The sequence below is a fragment of the Lithobates pipiens genome, unplaced genomic scaffold, assembly GCF_037356315.1.
Source record: "Lithobates pipiens isolate NorthernLeopardFrog02 unplaced genomic scaffold, aLitPip1_a1.2 Scaffold_8, whole genome shotgun sequence".
NCBI lineage: Eukaryota > Metazoa > Chordata > Amphibia > Anura > Ranidae > Lithobates > Lithobates pipiens.
In genome coordinates this window covers 112,460,214-112,474,553 of record NW_027507903.1, presented here as the reverse complement: position 1 = coordinate 112,474,553, position 14,340 = coordinate 112,460,214, and the positions used below count along the sequence as shown (strand labels likewise).

Below are 14,340 nucleotides of genomic sequence, written 5' to 3'. Positions count from 1 at the left end.
TAGAACGTAACCTCTCTCAAGGACACTCTTCTTTGTTTGCTTTGTGGCTATAATAATCTGTTCTTATCTTTTCTGAATCATTGCTTAAATTATTTTGTACCTGCATAGATTTTTTTTTTCCTTATCTATTTTTCTTTTTTGGATCTTAAATTCAGGTTGTTTACCTGCTTGTGAAGTTTTATTGCTCGTCACGTGACCTGTGACTTTCCAACTCTCTTTACGGCAATTTCAGTACTTTATTTATTGCTCTGTCTATTTCTTACCCATTTAATGCCTCAGCTGTTGCTATGTGGTGGGCAGCTGCTCTCACCCTTAGGCTGAACCCGAGGAGAAGGCTAGATGTTACAAGCTTGTAGACTTTAGTATGGTTCCTGCCCTTGCTAAATTTGTATGGATGCCTCATCATGACAGATCTATTTGAATAAAATGCTGATCTCTGTTTCAGATCAGACAGAATATACTTACACATATATATGTGTTTAGCTGAGATGGGCACATATTGAAAGTTTATGTAAACCCTAACAATTATCTGCTCTTATTTGTTACCTTTTATTTTGCTGAGCACCGGGATAGATGATAACATGCTTTATAAGAGTCATCAGATATGTACATTATAAAGCTTAAAATTATTTATAGTAAGGGTGTCTATTTATTTAAAAAATGCCTAAGCCCCTGTACACACGGTCGGAAGTTCCAGCAACCAAATCCGTCAGATTAATTCCGACGGATTAATTCTGGAAGAGGTCCGGAAATGATGTTGCATACACACGGTCGGACTCAGTTGTCGGATAATCCGATTGTACATAACGCGATGACGTTATTTCGTTACAACAGGACTACGTTCAGGCTAGTAGCCAATAGATTTGGTCTAGGAATTTGATCTGAGCATGCGTGGCACTTTGTCCGTCGGAGTAGGCTACACATGATCGGAGTATGTCCGATCGGAGCATTTTGTCGGAAAATTTTACCGGCAAGTTGGAAAAGTTGGTCCGTCAGATATTCCGACGGAAACAGTCCGATGCAGACCACATACAGTCGGAATATCTGACAAAACGGTCCGATAGGAAACATTCCGTCTGAATCTCCGACCGTGTGTACAAGGGCTAATACTTTAATTTACCTATGACCCTCAGCTCTATCTAGTCATAATGCAGCATTTTTCATGAAATACCTCAATCACAAAAATATTGCATTACGGACACTAGATAGAGCTAATCATAGGCAATCAGTGTATTAAGCAAAATATGGTCAGAATTAGTGACAGCTCAGCAAATGCTTGTTATATTCATCCAGAGATTTTTTCTTTTTTTTCTTTTTTCTTTTAAAGGCTCCTTAGACTACCCTATTTAGTGGAAATTTACCTTAGAAAAATCTGTGATGTCTTCGATCCCATTGAAGAGATGGAGCACTGGCTGGAAACCCTGAGGAGATAGCATAGAGGTGGATACATCACATCTGCTCTTATTCATACAAACAAGGCCAAATTTTGTTAAAGGTACGAAGGTACACATTTCATAAAAATTCTGCATGAAGTTAAGCTTTAAATATGCATTTGAAAGCACTTTATTATATACATATGCATATACAGTATCTCACAAAAGTGAGTACACCCTTCACATTTTTGTAAATATTTTATTATATGTTTTCATGTGACAACACTGAAGAAATTACACTTTGCTACAATATAAAGTAGTGAGTGTACAGTTTGTATAACAGTGTAAATTTGCTGTCCCCTCAAAATAACTCAACACACAGCCATTAATGTCGAAACCGATGGCAACAAAAGTGAGTACACCCCTAAGTCCAAATTGGGCCCAATTCGCCATTTTCCCTCCCCGGTGTCATGCGACTCGTTAGTGTTACAAGGTCCCAGTTGTGAATGGGTATCAGGTGTGTTAAATTTGGTGTTATCGCTCCCACTCTCACATGCTGGTCACTGGATGTTCAACATGGCACCTCATGGCAAAGAACTCTCTGAGGATCTGAAAAAAAGAATTGTTGCTCTACATAAAGATGGCCTAGGCTATAGGAAGATTGCCAAGACCTTGAAACTGAGCTGCAGCACAGTGGCTAAGACTATACAGTGGTTTAAAAGGACAAGTTCCACTCATAACAGGCCTCATCATGGTCGACCAAAGAAGTTGAATGCACGTGTTTAGAGTCATATTCAGAGGCTGTCTTTGGGAAATAGACATATGAGTGCTGCCAGCATTGCTGCAGAGGTTGAAGGGGTGGGGGATCAGCCTGTCAGTGCTCAGACCATACTTCCCACACTGCATCAAATTGGTCTGCATGGCTGTCATCCCAGAAGGAAGCCTCTTCTAAAGATGATGCACAAGAGAGCCCTCAAACAGTTTACTGAAGAAAACCAGACTAAGGACATGGATTACTGGAACCATGTCCTGTAGTCTGATGAGACCAGGATAAACTTATTTGGTTCAGATGGTGTCAAGCATGTGTGGCAGCAACCAGGTGAGGAGTACAAAGACAAGTGTGTCTTTTCTACAGTCAAGCATGGTGGTGGGAGTGTCATGGTTTGGGGCTGCATGAGCGCTGCCACCACTGGGGAACTACAGTTCAATGAGGGAACCTTGAATGCCAACATGAACTGTGACATACTGAAGCAGAGTGTGATCCCCTCCCCTCAGAGACTGGGCCGCAGGGCAGTATTCCAACATGACAATGACCCCAAACACACCTCCAAGATGACCACTGCCTTGCTAAAGAAGCTGAGGGGAAAGGTGATGGACTGGCCAAGCATGTCTCCCAGACCTAAACCCTATTGAGCATTTGTGGGACATCCTCAAATGGAAGGTTGAGGAGCTCAAGGTTTCTAACATCCAACAACTCTGTGATGTTGTCATGGAGGAGGGGAAGAGGACTCCAGTGGCAACCTGTGAAGCTCTGGTGAACTCCATGCCCAAGAGGGTTAAGGCAGTGCTGGAAAATAAAAGGGCCACACAAAATATTGACACTTTGGACCCAATTTGGACATTTTCAATTAGGGGTGTACTCACTTTTGTTGCCAGCAGTTTAGACATTAATGGCTGGGTGTTGCGTTATTTTGAGGGGACAGCAAATTGACACTGTTATACAATCTGTACACTCACTACTTTACATTGTAGAAAAGTGTAATTTCTTCAGTGTTGTCACATGTAAAGATATAATAAAATATTTTCAAAACAGTGAGGGTTGTACTCACTTTTGTGAGGTACTGTATTTATGTGCAAACCCCACCCCATCCGCCAACAACAAAAAAAATAAAAAATAGTAAGAGTTATAATTTCCTGTGTACTTGACCGTTATTGCAATGTTCTCAGTTAACATTGTTCCTAGTTTTATTTCTGGACTACAGTACACCTACCCACATGTTATAGAGAAATGGAGAGTGGGAAGTAGTCTGCAGCACTGTCTTAAATACACTAGAGGTGTAAGGGTTGCCACCATAGGAGAGAAAGTATAACTGCCAAAATCATCAGGTGAAAAAATGGAAAAATGGCCTGAAAAAAAGAAAACAAATGCAGCCACCACATCTGGTGTTTCAGAATTGGTATGTTGCAAAATATTACATTTGCTCATTGGGATTAGATACAGTTTGACACTCCACACTGAGCAACGTGGTGCTGACATGTTACCTATTTATTATTATTATAATAACTGTTATTGTCAAAATTATTATTATTATTAATAATAATAATAATAATAATAATAATAATATAATAATTATTGTAACTTTTGATAACTGTTCATCTAACTACAAGAACATGCGGTGGTCTCATATTTCCTTCAGTTTCTAAAATTTTATGGACTTTTGCCAATGCAGACCAAAGAAAATATAAGAAAGCAGCCCTAAAAATAAGAGTTCAAAACAACGGTGTGAGGCATCCAGCTGCTTAGATCTTGTTGTTAATGCCAGCTCTGTCAGTGACCCACTTTACCCCAAGTATTGGAACAACAGCTTGTTTTCCTGCTTGTATTGATAGGCAGAAAATATCACTGTAATTCACTTAGACACCAGGCTTCTTCAGTGTGTATGGAAAATGCAGATAGATACACCCACACACAGATCAATAGATCGATAGATCTGACACATTAGCATAAAGATAGGCATGCACAGGAGTAGAACAGAACAGTGGGGGTGCAGTCTGAACCAGGTGCCAACTTTATGTGGGGTACTCTACTGTGCATTACCGCATCCTCACTCCTGCACTATATGCGATAAGCACTCTTGAACCCTGCACTCCCTGCTTTTTTGCACCCCTGAGCACTACAACCTGCACTACATACTCTTCTCCCTTTTACTCAATGATATACGCATAACTGAGCCCTGGACTCTGTACATTACCCACCCTTAACTCTTGCGCTACCTGCATTACCCACGCTGACTCCTGCATACTCCACGTTACCCACTGCTGACCCCTGCACTCTCTGTGTAACACACCCCCAACCTCTCATTCCTGTGTGACATGCACTCTCAAACCCTGCAAAACAGATACTATGTTGTACATTTCATACTCCTGACTACTGCATTCTGTACGCTCGGCTGTATATGACATATGCTTGAACCCTGCACTCTAAGTACGTTATATACTCCTGACCATCTTTAATGAAGGCTGTATGTAGAAAAGCGTGTGATGGAACAGTATAATTTAAAAAAAAATGTGTGGGCTGAGGTTTATATGTGTCTCATACACTCTCGCTTGGGGCAGCCACTAAAACAAGTTTTATGGATAAAAGGACTGTGGCACATGTGTGCTGTGTTTACAGGTCGTAGGCTCCAGATTTGTTTAATCCTGCCCCTTTGAAACTGAAAAATAATTGACCCTAGATATCAGATATGCTAGGTAAACCACACAAACAGAAGATCCAGAGAGAAACATAAGGTACAAGAAAAATAAAATTTAGCATTCTGACTTACCTAGTAAATTCCTTACCATGGTATACAGCACAGGACTAAGGTCCTGTAATCATAGCCCACAGATTAGAGGCTGCTACCTGCAACTAATTGGACACTGGCAAAAACGTTGCTAGGGCCACCCCTAGAGCATACCCATGTAATCCTGCCCAGTTCATAAGGCCTCATTTTTTAGCAAGCAATAAGGAGTGGTCAAGACAGAGCAGCTAGGTATTGTACCCCACAAGAAGGAATTTTTAGCAAGTAAAATATATTATTATCTTAATCATACAGTACAGGACAATGACTTGTATTTATAGGATACCTGGGGATGTATCCATGCAATAAAACTGAGGGTGGACAACAGCATAGCAACAGAAAACTGCCACAGGCCCACAAAAAACACAAAGGGTTAAAAGAACTTGAAAAAAATACGCAGATAACAGCTTAAGGCACCTTGAGACCAACGCTCACATCAGCTGAGGCCTGAACGTTCACCTGGTAGAACTTGGAAAATCGGTGAAAAGAAGACCAAGTGGTGGCCTTGTAAATCTGGGATACAGATGTTTGATTCTGAAAAGCCCAAGAGAGTGGAAACGTCACTGAAGGGAAAGGTAGGAACATTTCCCTTAAGGGAGTAGGGCCTAGGAATGAGTTGGTTCATCAACTTGGCAATGGTGGCAGTAGGAGTAGGGTGTCCTCTATGTGTATCTTCAGGTAGAACAAACAGGAACTCTGTATTGCAAAAAGTAGCAATGGCTGTCCAGTAGACTCTTGAGAGCCCTAATCACATCCAAAAAATGCAATTTCCATGTTATTTTGGGGGTATTGCAGAGGGACAGGAGGACGATGTTTTATTAGATTGGAAAAAAGAGACCACCATATGGAAAAAAGTAAAGTTTTGGGATCAGAATCCCATTGGTCTGGTGTAAAACAAGAAAAGTAAAAAAAAATTAAAAAAAATAGACAGCTGTTAACTTAGAAACACATCTAACAGACAGATATGATGGCAAACAAGAAGACAATATTACAGGTAAGGTCTTCCAAAGGGAATGTTTCTAATTGGTTTAAAGAAAGGGTTTCTGAAAGGCAAAAAGCACCAGGTTGAGATACCAAGGTGACACGTGAGGTTGAATTGGGTGAATTATATGAGCAACTGTCTGCAAAGGAGTCTTGATAAGCGATTTTGGGGCAATCAAGAGGTTTCTGCAAGAGGATGTATTAGGCATAAACCTGCCCCTCGGGGGTAGTCAGGGCCAGATGCTGGTCAACATCAGCCTGAAGGACGTTCAAAATTCCAGTGATAAAATATTCCTTAGGATTAAGCCTTCTGTTCTTGCACCATGCAAAGAAAGTCTTCCATGTGTGATGGTAAATCTTGCGTGACTTGGATTTCCTTGCTCTGAGTATGTTTCTTTGAGTAGGTTTGAAATAATCAAGTGAAAGATACCCATATCCTTTAGGACTTTGGTTACAACAGCCAAGCTGTTAAAGTCAACAACTGAGAAGCAGTATGGAACAAGGGGTTTGGGGCCAGTAAGTCTGATCTATTTGGGAGACACCAAGGCTCATCCACCAGAAGTCTGAGCAGGTCTGTGTATTACATTTTTGTGGACCAATTTGGTGTAATCAGAATTACTCTGACCCATTTCTCTTATCTTGAGCAGCAGTCAAGGGAAGATCTTCATCCGAGGGAAGGCATAAACCAATTGAAATTAGGTCCAAGGACTCAGCAAAGCATCTACTATAAAATAATAGATCAAACAGTGTAGCGCTGTAATATCATACATCTATCTTGATGCAATAGAAATTGGTTGTGTAGAAACCACAAAAAACACATAAAGTGCATAAAGCAATGCACACTAACAGTCCATAAAGTTATGGAAGTGAGGAAAAAATCTTGTCTGTAGTCACTCTCAGCAGTGCTTCAAGAGTAAGTGAATAAACACTCATCACTTTTGAGTGTTTATTCACTTCCTTTTGACACACTGCTGAGAGTGACTACAGACAAGCTGTTTTTTCTGCCTTTGATTGTTTGGTGTCACCTCAATAAGAAGATTTTTCCTCACTTCCACAACTTTATGGACTGTTAGTGTGTATCACTTTATGTGTTTCACCACCTGTGTTTTTTGTGGTTTCTACACAACCAATTTCTATTGCATCAAGACAGATGTACGATTTTACTTTATTGTACACGTTAGCGATACACTGTTTGGTCTATTATTCACGTATAACTTTGTTTGAGTGTCAGCAGCTTTCCCAATATTTTCACTTTCTGACTTGTGGTGTAATGCAGTCTTTTCCCCACATTTTCACATCTACTATAAAGGCTGGAGGATCCCTGGTTCTGACCATGAACGTGTTTGGTGTGTTGTTGAACCCGGTAAGCAGAATGTTCACATCTGTTTTCCTCACCTTAGAAATTTTGAAAGATTTTGGGGTGCAGAGACCTCTCTCCTGGGTCTAGGCAGCTTAGGAAATCCACTTGACAATTATCCACTCTGGAAATATGGACTGCAAAGAATGCTGAAACCTAGGTTTCTGCCCATGAGAATATTAATTTCTTTTAGGGCTAAGCTTCTGGTGCCCCCATGATGATGTATGTAGGCTACTGCTGTGCACTGTCCAAACTCTGACTGGGTGACCTTGTAGAAGAGAGGTCCAATATTTTAGAAACAAATCTGATGGACCATGGCCCCTGGTTGTTGTAGAGTTGTAAACTCTACCTCAGTCTGTGAGGTTCACATCTGTCATTGGAGACAAAAGGATTGACCACACTCCATGGATAAGGAAAATTGCTTTATTGGTATAAAAACACCCAACATGAAAAACCATCGAGGTTACAGCATCATGACAGCACATAGGGGAACATGGTTGGCACGTTTCACAAATTTCTTCGCTTAGTCATAACCCATAAGCACTAGTAGTCATGTTTTAAATAGTAATGACACAGCTGAATGACACGAAAGTGCTTATCTGGCTCTGCTCAAAATACACATAAGAGAAAAAACACAAGTAAAATCAAAAAGTGAACAAGTGTGTGTGTATATACTCCTTACCACTTGAGGTGCATATGTATATGTTTCCACAGTGGATATAATATGGATAATAAACAAACGAAAAACATCCACCTAAAATAGAAAATGACCTCAAAGGGACATGTATAAAGCAGATAAAGCGACAAAGTGAAATGATACATAATACATTTTGTAAAAAAACAGGGGAAGAAAGATGAGGAAGTGATATCTATTACAGAGGTACAAATAGTACACAATAATCACATCTGTCATTATCATCTTCCAAGTCATGTGAAGGAATGACTTTCCTGATTCCAAGGTAGGGTTGGACATCCATCAGGGAAAGCTTTGTTTGGCTGGAAAGAATCATTGGTTGATCCCAGGATTGGATTTGCTTGGTTTATGTCTTGACGATGGGCCTGGAGTGAAACTGGGTAAGGGGAATTGCTTTGAAGAAGGGCCACCATGAAGCCCAGAGCCCCTCATGTGAAAGCAAATTGAGGGTTGTTGTTGTGACCCGGGGATCTGAGAGCTGAACCCTAGCGAGGTGATAGACCTTTCTTCCAGTCATGGAGTTCTCTTTGCAACATTAGAAATTATAAATTGACCAAGAATTGCACTTCATGGTGCTATATAACTTTGTAGTGTACACTGTACACTGCAGTGTCAATTTAAATAGTTGGCGTGGCCCACTGCAATCTCATGTCTTTTATGAAGCTGTCAAACCTGGCTAATCTCTAGTACAGACTGTGCTGTTGTTCACTCTCGGTAGCTTCTTGGTATTTGCAATTTTATGCTTCCGGCAATTAGAAAACGTTGGGCGTTGAGTGCACTGATTGGCATTACTGAATTTTCTGAATACCGTTGCACACCCATGATCTTCACGTCATCTGATTGCAGGCCTGTCATGGATGATGCAATTAGGTTTTTTGAAGTAATTTGTGGTAGCTTGATGTGTAAATTGCAGGGAATGGTTACACAGAGATGCACTGAATTACAAGACCAAAACAATACATTGTGACAACATGTACACTGTAGCTTTATAAGCATGCAACTTTTTTCACAGTATTTTGCGTTTTCTTACCCTGTGACAGAAGATCATTTTTTCCTGTATGGGAAACTGAAAGTTTACCTTGCAGTTTCATACATGAAAATGATATCTAATTAGCTAGTTGGGTATTTTTTAAATGTATAAACCTTCCTTTTACCATTTTGCTGTGGGAATAAGGAATGGGGCAGCAAATCTTACTGCTAAAGGTCTTTTCCTTAAGTTTCAGTGGCCTGTCACATTTCACTGTGCTGGAAAATAGCAGCCTGCTATGTTATCACTAATTAGCTGACAAGGCATTTTAAACTCAGAGCAGAAATTACTAATGGATTTATCAGTGCTTCCTCTAATCCAGTGCGGCACCTGTAACTGCACTGGAGCCTTAAATAGAATTTACACAGTTACAGCAGAAGAGTTGGCATTATTTCTACATATAAATTCAGCCTTGATGAGACCATTGCCTGTACACTGACATCAGGGCAAGCTAATTAAAAAGCAAGCCTGCGTGTTGGAAATCCACCCATGCTCCATCCATTTTACGTAGATTAGCAAGATTGATTGCACTAGGGAAATGGAAGAACTGCACCAATAACATACATTTATTTTGTCTCTGCCTGCCATTTATAGGTAAATATTCTAGCCAAAAAAGTGTTGTTTTATGTTTGGATAGAGTGGGAAAGGGTAGTGCCTCCACACATGCCAGGGTGCTGGGTGTAATCTGTGGGGGTTATTTACTAAAGGAAAATCCACTTTGCACTGGAAGTGCACTTGGAAGTGAAGTCGGTGTAGATCCAAGGGGGACATGCAAGGAAAATAAAAAACAGCATTTTAGCTTGCACATGATTGGATGATAAAATCAGCAGAGCTTCCAATCATTTCAGATTTACCCCTTATGCCGCGTACACACGAGCGCACTGTATGGCGTACTTAGTCCGTCATACAATCCGACGGACAGTCCGTCATACTTTCGACTGAACGGACTTGACCACACACGGATGCACAAACAGTCCGTCGAAAGCTTGCGCGATGACGTGTACAGCATGTACGACGGGACTAGAAATAGGAAGTCCAATACACAGCAAAGCACCCTTCCGCCGTGTAAATCCTTTCTGGGCATGCGCCATTCTTAGTCCGTCGAACTAGCCTACTGACGAGCGGATTGTCCGCTGAAACCAAAGTACGACGGACAGAATTTCGAAAAATCCGAAATACTTAGTACGCCAGACTGCACGCTGAAAAAGTCAGCTGAAGCCCACACACGAGCGTACTGTCCGCTGAAATGTGTTTCGACGGACTAAGTACGCCATACAGTCCGCCCGTGTGTACGCGGCATTAGATTTAGAGGGACTGAACTTCCAAGTGTACTTTCAGTGCACAATCAAGTGCACTTGCAGTGCAAAGTGGATTTGCCTTTCGTAAATAACCCCTCTTGACTCTGACCCCTCCTTCAGGCCCCACATCCAATCACTGGCTAAATCCTGCTGCCTTAAAGCGGAGCTCCACCCGATTTTAAGAGAATATATCAAGCTGATTAAATAGATGTCATAAAGCAAAAACTGGACTTTTTTTTTTTTTCTACTGTACCCTTTTTTTTTCTTCTCATGTTGTCTAGTTCCTGTATCCTGTAATTGCGGATATGTGCGGGGTTAGTGTGGATATTTTGTAATATCCTCTATCCGCACTGTCTCCTGGGAGCTTGTGTCATTGTTCCCAGGAGTCAGTGCGGCGGCCTGGCTTAGCTCTGTTGCCATCACAACGGGGCGGGACTTCCGACGACGACGCCCGTTGCGATGGCAACCTGAGCTGGCGCTCCTAATTAAAGTTACTGCGAATGCGCGAGATCGGGGATACAAAGCTGGTCGATCAGCGGCACTGTATCCCGGAAGAGGATGCCTGTGGGCTTCACATGCCCACAGGCAAGATGAGAACCGGCTCTAAGAACATTTAAAAGTTGATTTTACAAGAGAAAACTGACATCTTTAAAACTGAAAACCTGGAACAAGTGAGTTATAAGTTTACAGAACATAATCTTTTTGATTGTACCAAAAAAAAAAAAAAACATTTCGGGCAGTGGAACCCCGCTTTAACCTCCGCAACATCTGTAGAATGTAGACACCACAAAGCAACTTATTCACTCCTTGATTATTTCCAGCTTTGACTACTGTAACTCTCTCCTTAATAGCCTACCCTTATGCAGGCTATCCCCCCTTCAGTCTATTATGAATGCTGCTGCTAGACTAATGCACCTCACTAACCGATCCATGACTGCTGCTCCTCTCCTCATCTGCAGATATCGCCCAAATCGTCCCCGCCGCTCCTCTTAGGACCTCCTGCCCTCTAGCTCCCTTGTTACCTCCTCTCATGCTTGCTGCTTGCCTTCAGGACTGCTCCAGAGCCTCTCCCATCCTCTGGAACTCCCTGTCCCGGTATGTCTGATCAGCCCCTAACCTCTCCCCTTTTAGGAGATCCCTGAAAACTCATTTATTCAGGGAAGCCTATCCCACACCCACTTAACAACCCCATCAAATCATTCCCCGCATCTATTACCTTTTGTACCACCACCCCCTCCCTTTAGAATGTAAGCTCTATGAGCAGGGCCCTCCTGTCCCTTCTGTATTGAACTGTACTGTAATTGTGCTATCCCCCTCTACATTGTAAAGTGTTGAGTAAACTGTCGGTGCTATATAAATTGTGTATAATAATAATAATTTCAGTCTGCATCCCAATTGGGGCGATTCATTTCCCCACTTTCCTCACTTTCCACACATCCTCCACCTAGACATCAGGGTAAGCCCAAAGACTCACACCCTTCATCCTAGTAAATAAAAAAAAAACATATACAAAAGTGAAAGTGACAAACAGTGGAGGGAAAATAAGTTTAAATAGTGGCCGTGCATGTTCAGTGGCCAAGCCCTGAGTCCTGGAAGAGAAAAATTTCCCCTGAACTTAGCCAAAAGGCCCAGCCCTAAAAGGCACAGTGCAGAAAAAGTTTTAGTAACATTGACCATGTGCCTTTTCATACAGTGGGAGCCCACAACCAAGTGTTACTATGGGCACCCCATAGGGCCGCCACTCCCATGGACCACAGACACTGCAGACTCTCTGCCTTCCCAGCCCATGGCCAGACAAGGTAGATCCACTCAAATCAAGAGGAACTGGGCTCTTCCAGTTTTCCCGGGGAAGTTATTCTCGGGCCTCGACCTGCCTGCGGACGCCTTGATTTCTGCCGGTACTAGCCTTCTAAGCCCCATCACTCCAGCAGGGGTACATAACGAGCCACTCCAGCTCCCGGTCAAGCCAGAACAACAGCACAGCACCCCCACTGGACACTGATGAGAACAGATACTATACTTGATCTTAGCCCAAAGGCAGAGAAGCGATAACTTTCACTTTGTACTGGTGACCATTGTCAATGAGAATGAAAGCGAGGGGAAATCCAACCCTTCAGAGACTTCCCCAGAACAAGAGGTATATGGTAGTTGTCCTATGGAGACACCTGTTCTTGGAACAACTGTTTAAATGCTGATGAAGAAGCAAATGGCGTTTAATGCTCTTCCACTACAGGGTGCTTTTCGTCTTCTTTTTTTTGGAGCAACAAAGTCACTTTGAGTCCTCAAAAGTACAGGAAACATGTTTAGTAAATATGCCCTGCTAGGCTTAATGAAAATAAATGGGTTAGTATGCAAGCTTTGAACAGATGGACCTCTTTATTTCTCTTTCCTTACCTTTCATCTGCTCTGTAAATTTCCCTTTTTTACCTTCTCTCTTGTGGGTCCCTCAGCAGCTTTGCTGCGTGTATCTTCATATGCCCTTATGCATGTTTTATGTACAATGATGCACATTTTTATACACTTTATGGCTTGCGTTTTTTTATTATGTTATGCAAACTGAGGTGAGGAACATATAAGAACAGAGATTTTTGATTTTGGTGCAGTTGCATTCATGTTACCTTTTCAGAGATTAATAAAGCATCAATGATGCCAGTTAAAAGTAAACACAAACAATGAACGAATGAACATTTTTGGCAAGTTGTAATTGTTACAAAGGTCAAAGCCTAAAGCCTCATACAAACGATCGGATTTTCGTAAGGGAATTGTGTGATGACAGACTGCCTAAAATCAAATCCGTTATTACGCTCCTTCAGACAATTGTTGTCCAACTTTCGGCCAACAAATGTTGCATAGCAGGCTAGTAAATTGTCAGCAGACAACGGTCTGTTGTCAGATTTTCATATTGTGTGTACACAAGTCCGTCACACAAAAGTCCAAAGTACAAACATGCATGCTCGGAATCAATGCTCACCAAACACGACAATAGCAGAAGGTAACCAAAGGGTGGCAAGAGCTGAAATTCCACGCACTACGTCGCTACATTCGTGTTTGTTGGCCGACAATTGTGTAACGTTTGTACAGGCATACCCCACTTTTAAGTACACAATGGGGTTTATTTACTAAAGCTGGAAAATGAAAAATCATGCTAACTTCTGCATAGAAACCAGGACAGGAGTTGAGAACCAATGATCTAAAAGGTAAGAAATATTTATAAAAAAAACAAAACATTTTTTAGGTATGTCGTGTGAATAGGAGCACATAACAAACATATAGCAGGGTTTTCTGCAAAAGGGGAAATTAAGTATAACTCTAGCTTTCAGTAAATTGTGTATGAGAAATACAGTATAATTAAACTTTTATTATTACAACAATCTTATCGTTTTCTTTTTTTTTAATTACTACTTGATTTATCTCACAGCTCTGCTTTTTTAACAGTATACACATAAATGAATGTCTGGATAGATTAAGGGGTGTTCTTTATAGTTTTAGCTAGAGTTCCCTTTCATAAAGGAATTCTATATTCACGGGTCACAAACAGACTAATATACCCCACCTCACTACAGCAAAAAATAGGTTAAGTACCTGATCAGCGGGGGTGAAGAGCAGCAATTAGGCAGCGATTTCCCAAAGGCCTCTTGGGAATTAGATGCCTCTTGAGCCAACCAGTGTCTAGTATGGAGAGGCTCTCAGAACATGAGAGCAGGGAAACCCAAGCACTTGTGTGTCACACAAGGAGAGAGAAAGAGTCCAATCACATCTCACTGCTGTCTAAATATACAGCGCACCACCAGTATTACGCTTAACTATATCTGGGAGGATAATATATTATCTATATAATATTATTAGCCATGCCAGGGTTGAGTAACAAAAGAAAAAAATCACGTACAGTCTGAGCATAATTATGGGCAAAAAAGGAATAAAACTATCATCCAAATTTTTTTTTATCATCAAAGCAGAACTCCAGACAAAATTATGGAGGAAAATAAAAGAAATAATTCAGCTTTTTCTAAAATATTCGCCCTGATTTCAGAGATTTCCCCCATAATTCTC

The 14,340-nt window shown here is 41.3% G+C and overlaps 1 protein-coding gene and 1 pseudogene across 3 annotated transcripts in view; both read right to left on the bottom strand.

The window, feature by feature from the left end:
• LINGO1 (leucine rich repeat and Ig domain containing 1) overlaps nt 1-14,340 on the bottom strand; it is a 621,415-nt gene that overhangs the window by 297,061 nt on the left and 310,014 nt on the right. Inside the window, exon 3 of one of the 3 annotated variants that reach the window (XM_077471861.1) lies at nt 1,362-1,421. The exons of the other annotated variants lie outside the window; for them this stretch is intronic. Within the exon in view, the coding sequence (XP_077327987.1) occupies nt 1,362-1,393 (32 nt within the window). The 5' untranslated portion in view covers nt 1,394-1,421. The remainder of the gene's footprint in view (nt 1-1,361; nt 1,422-14,340) is intronic. 3 annotated transcript variants of the gene reach the window in all.
• Nucleotides 12,219-12,340, bottom strand: LOC143964618 (U2 spliceosomal RNA; annotated as a pseudogene).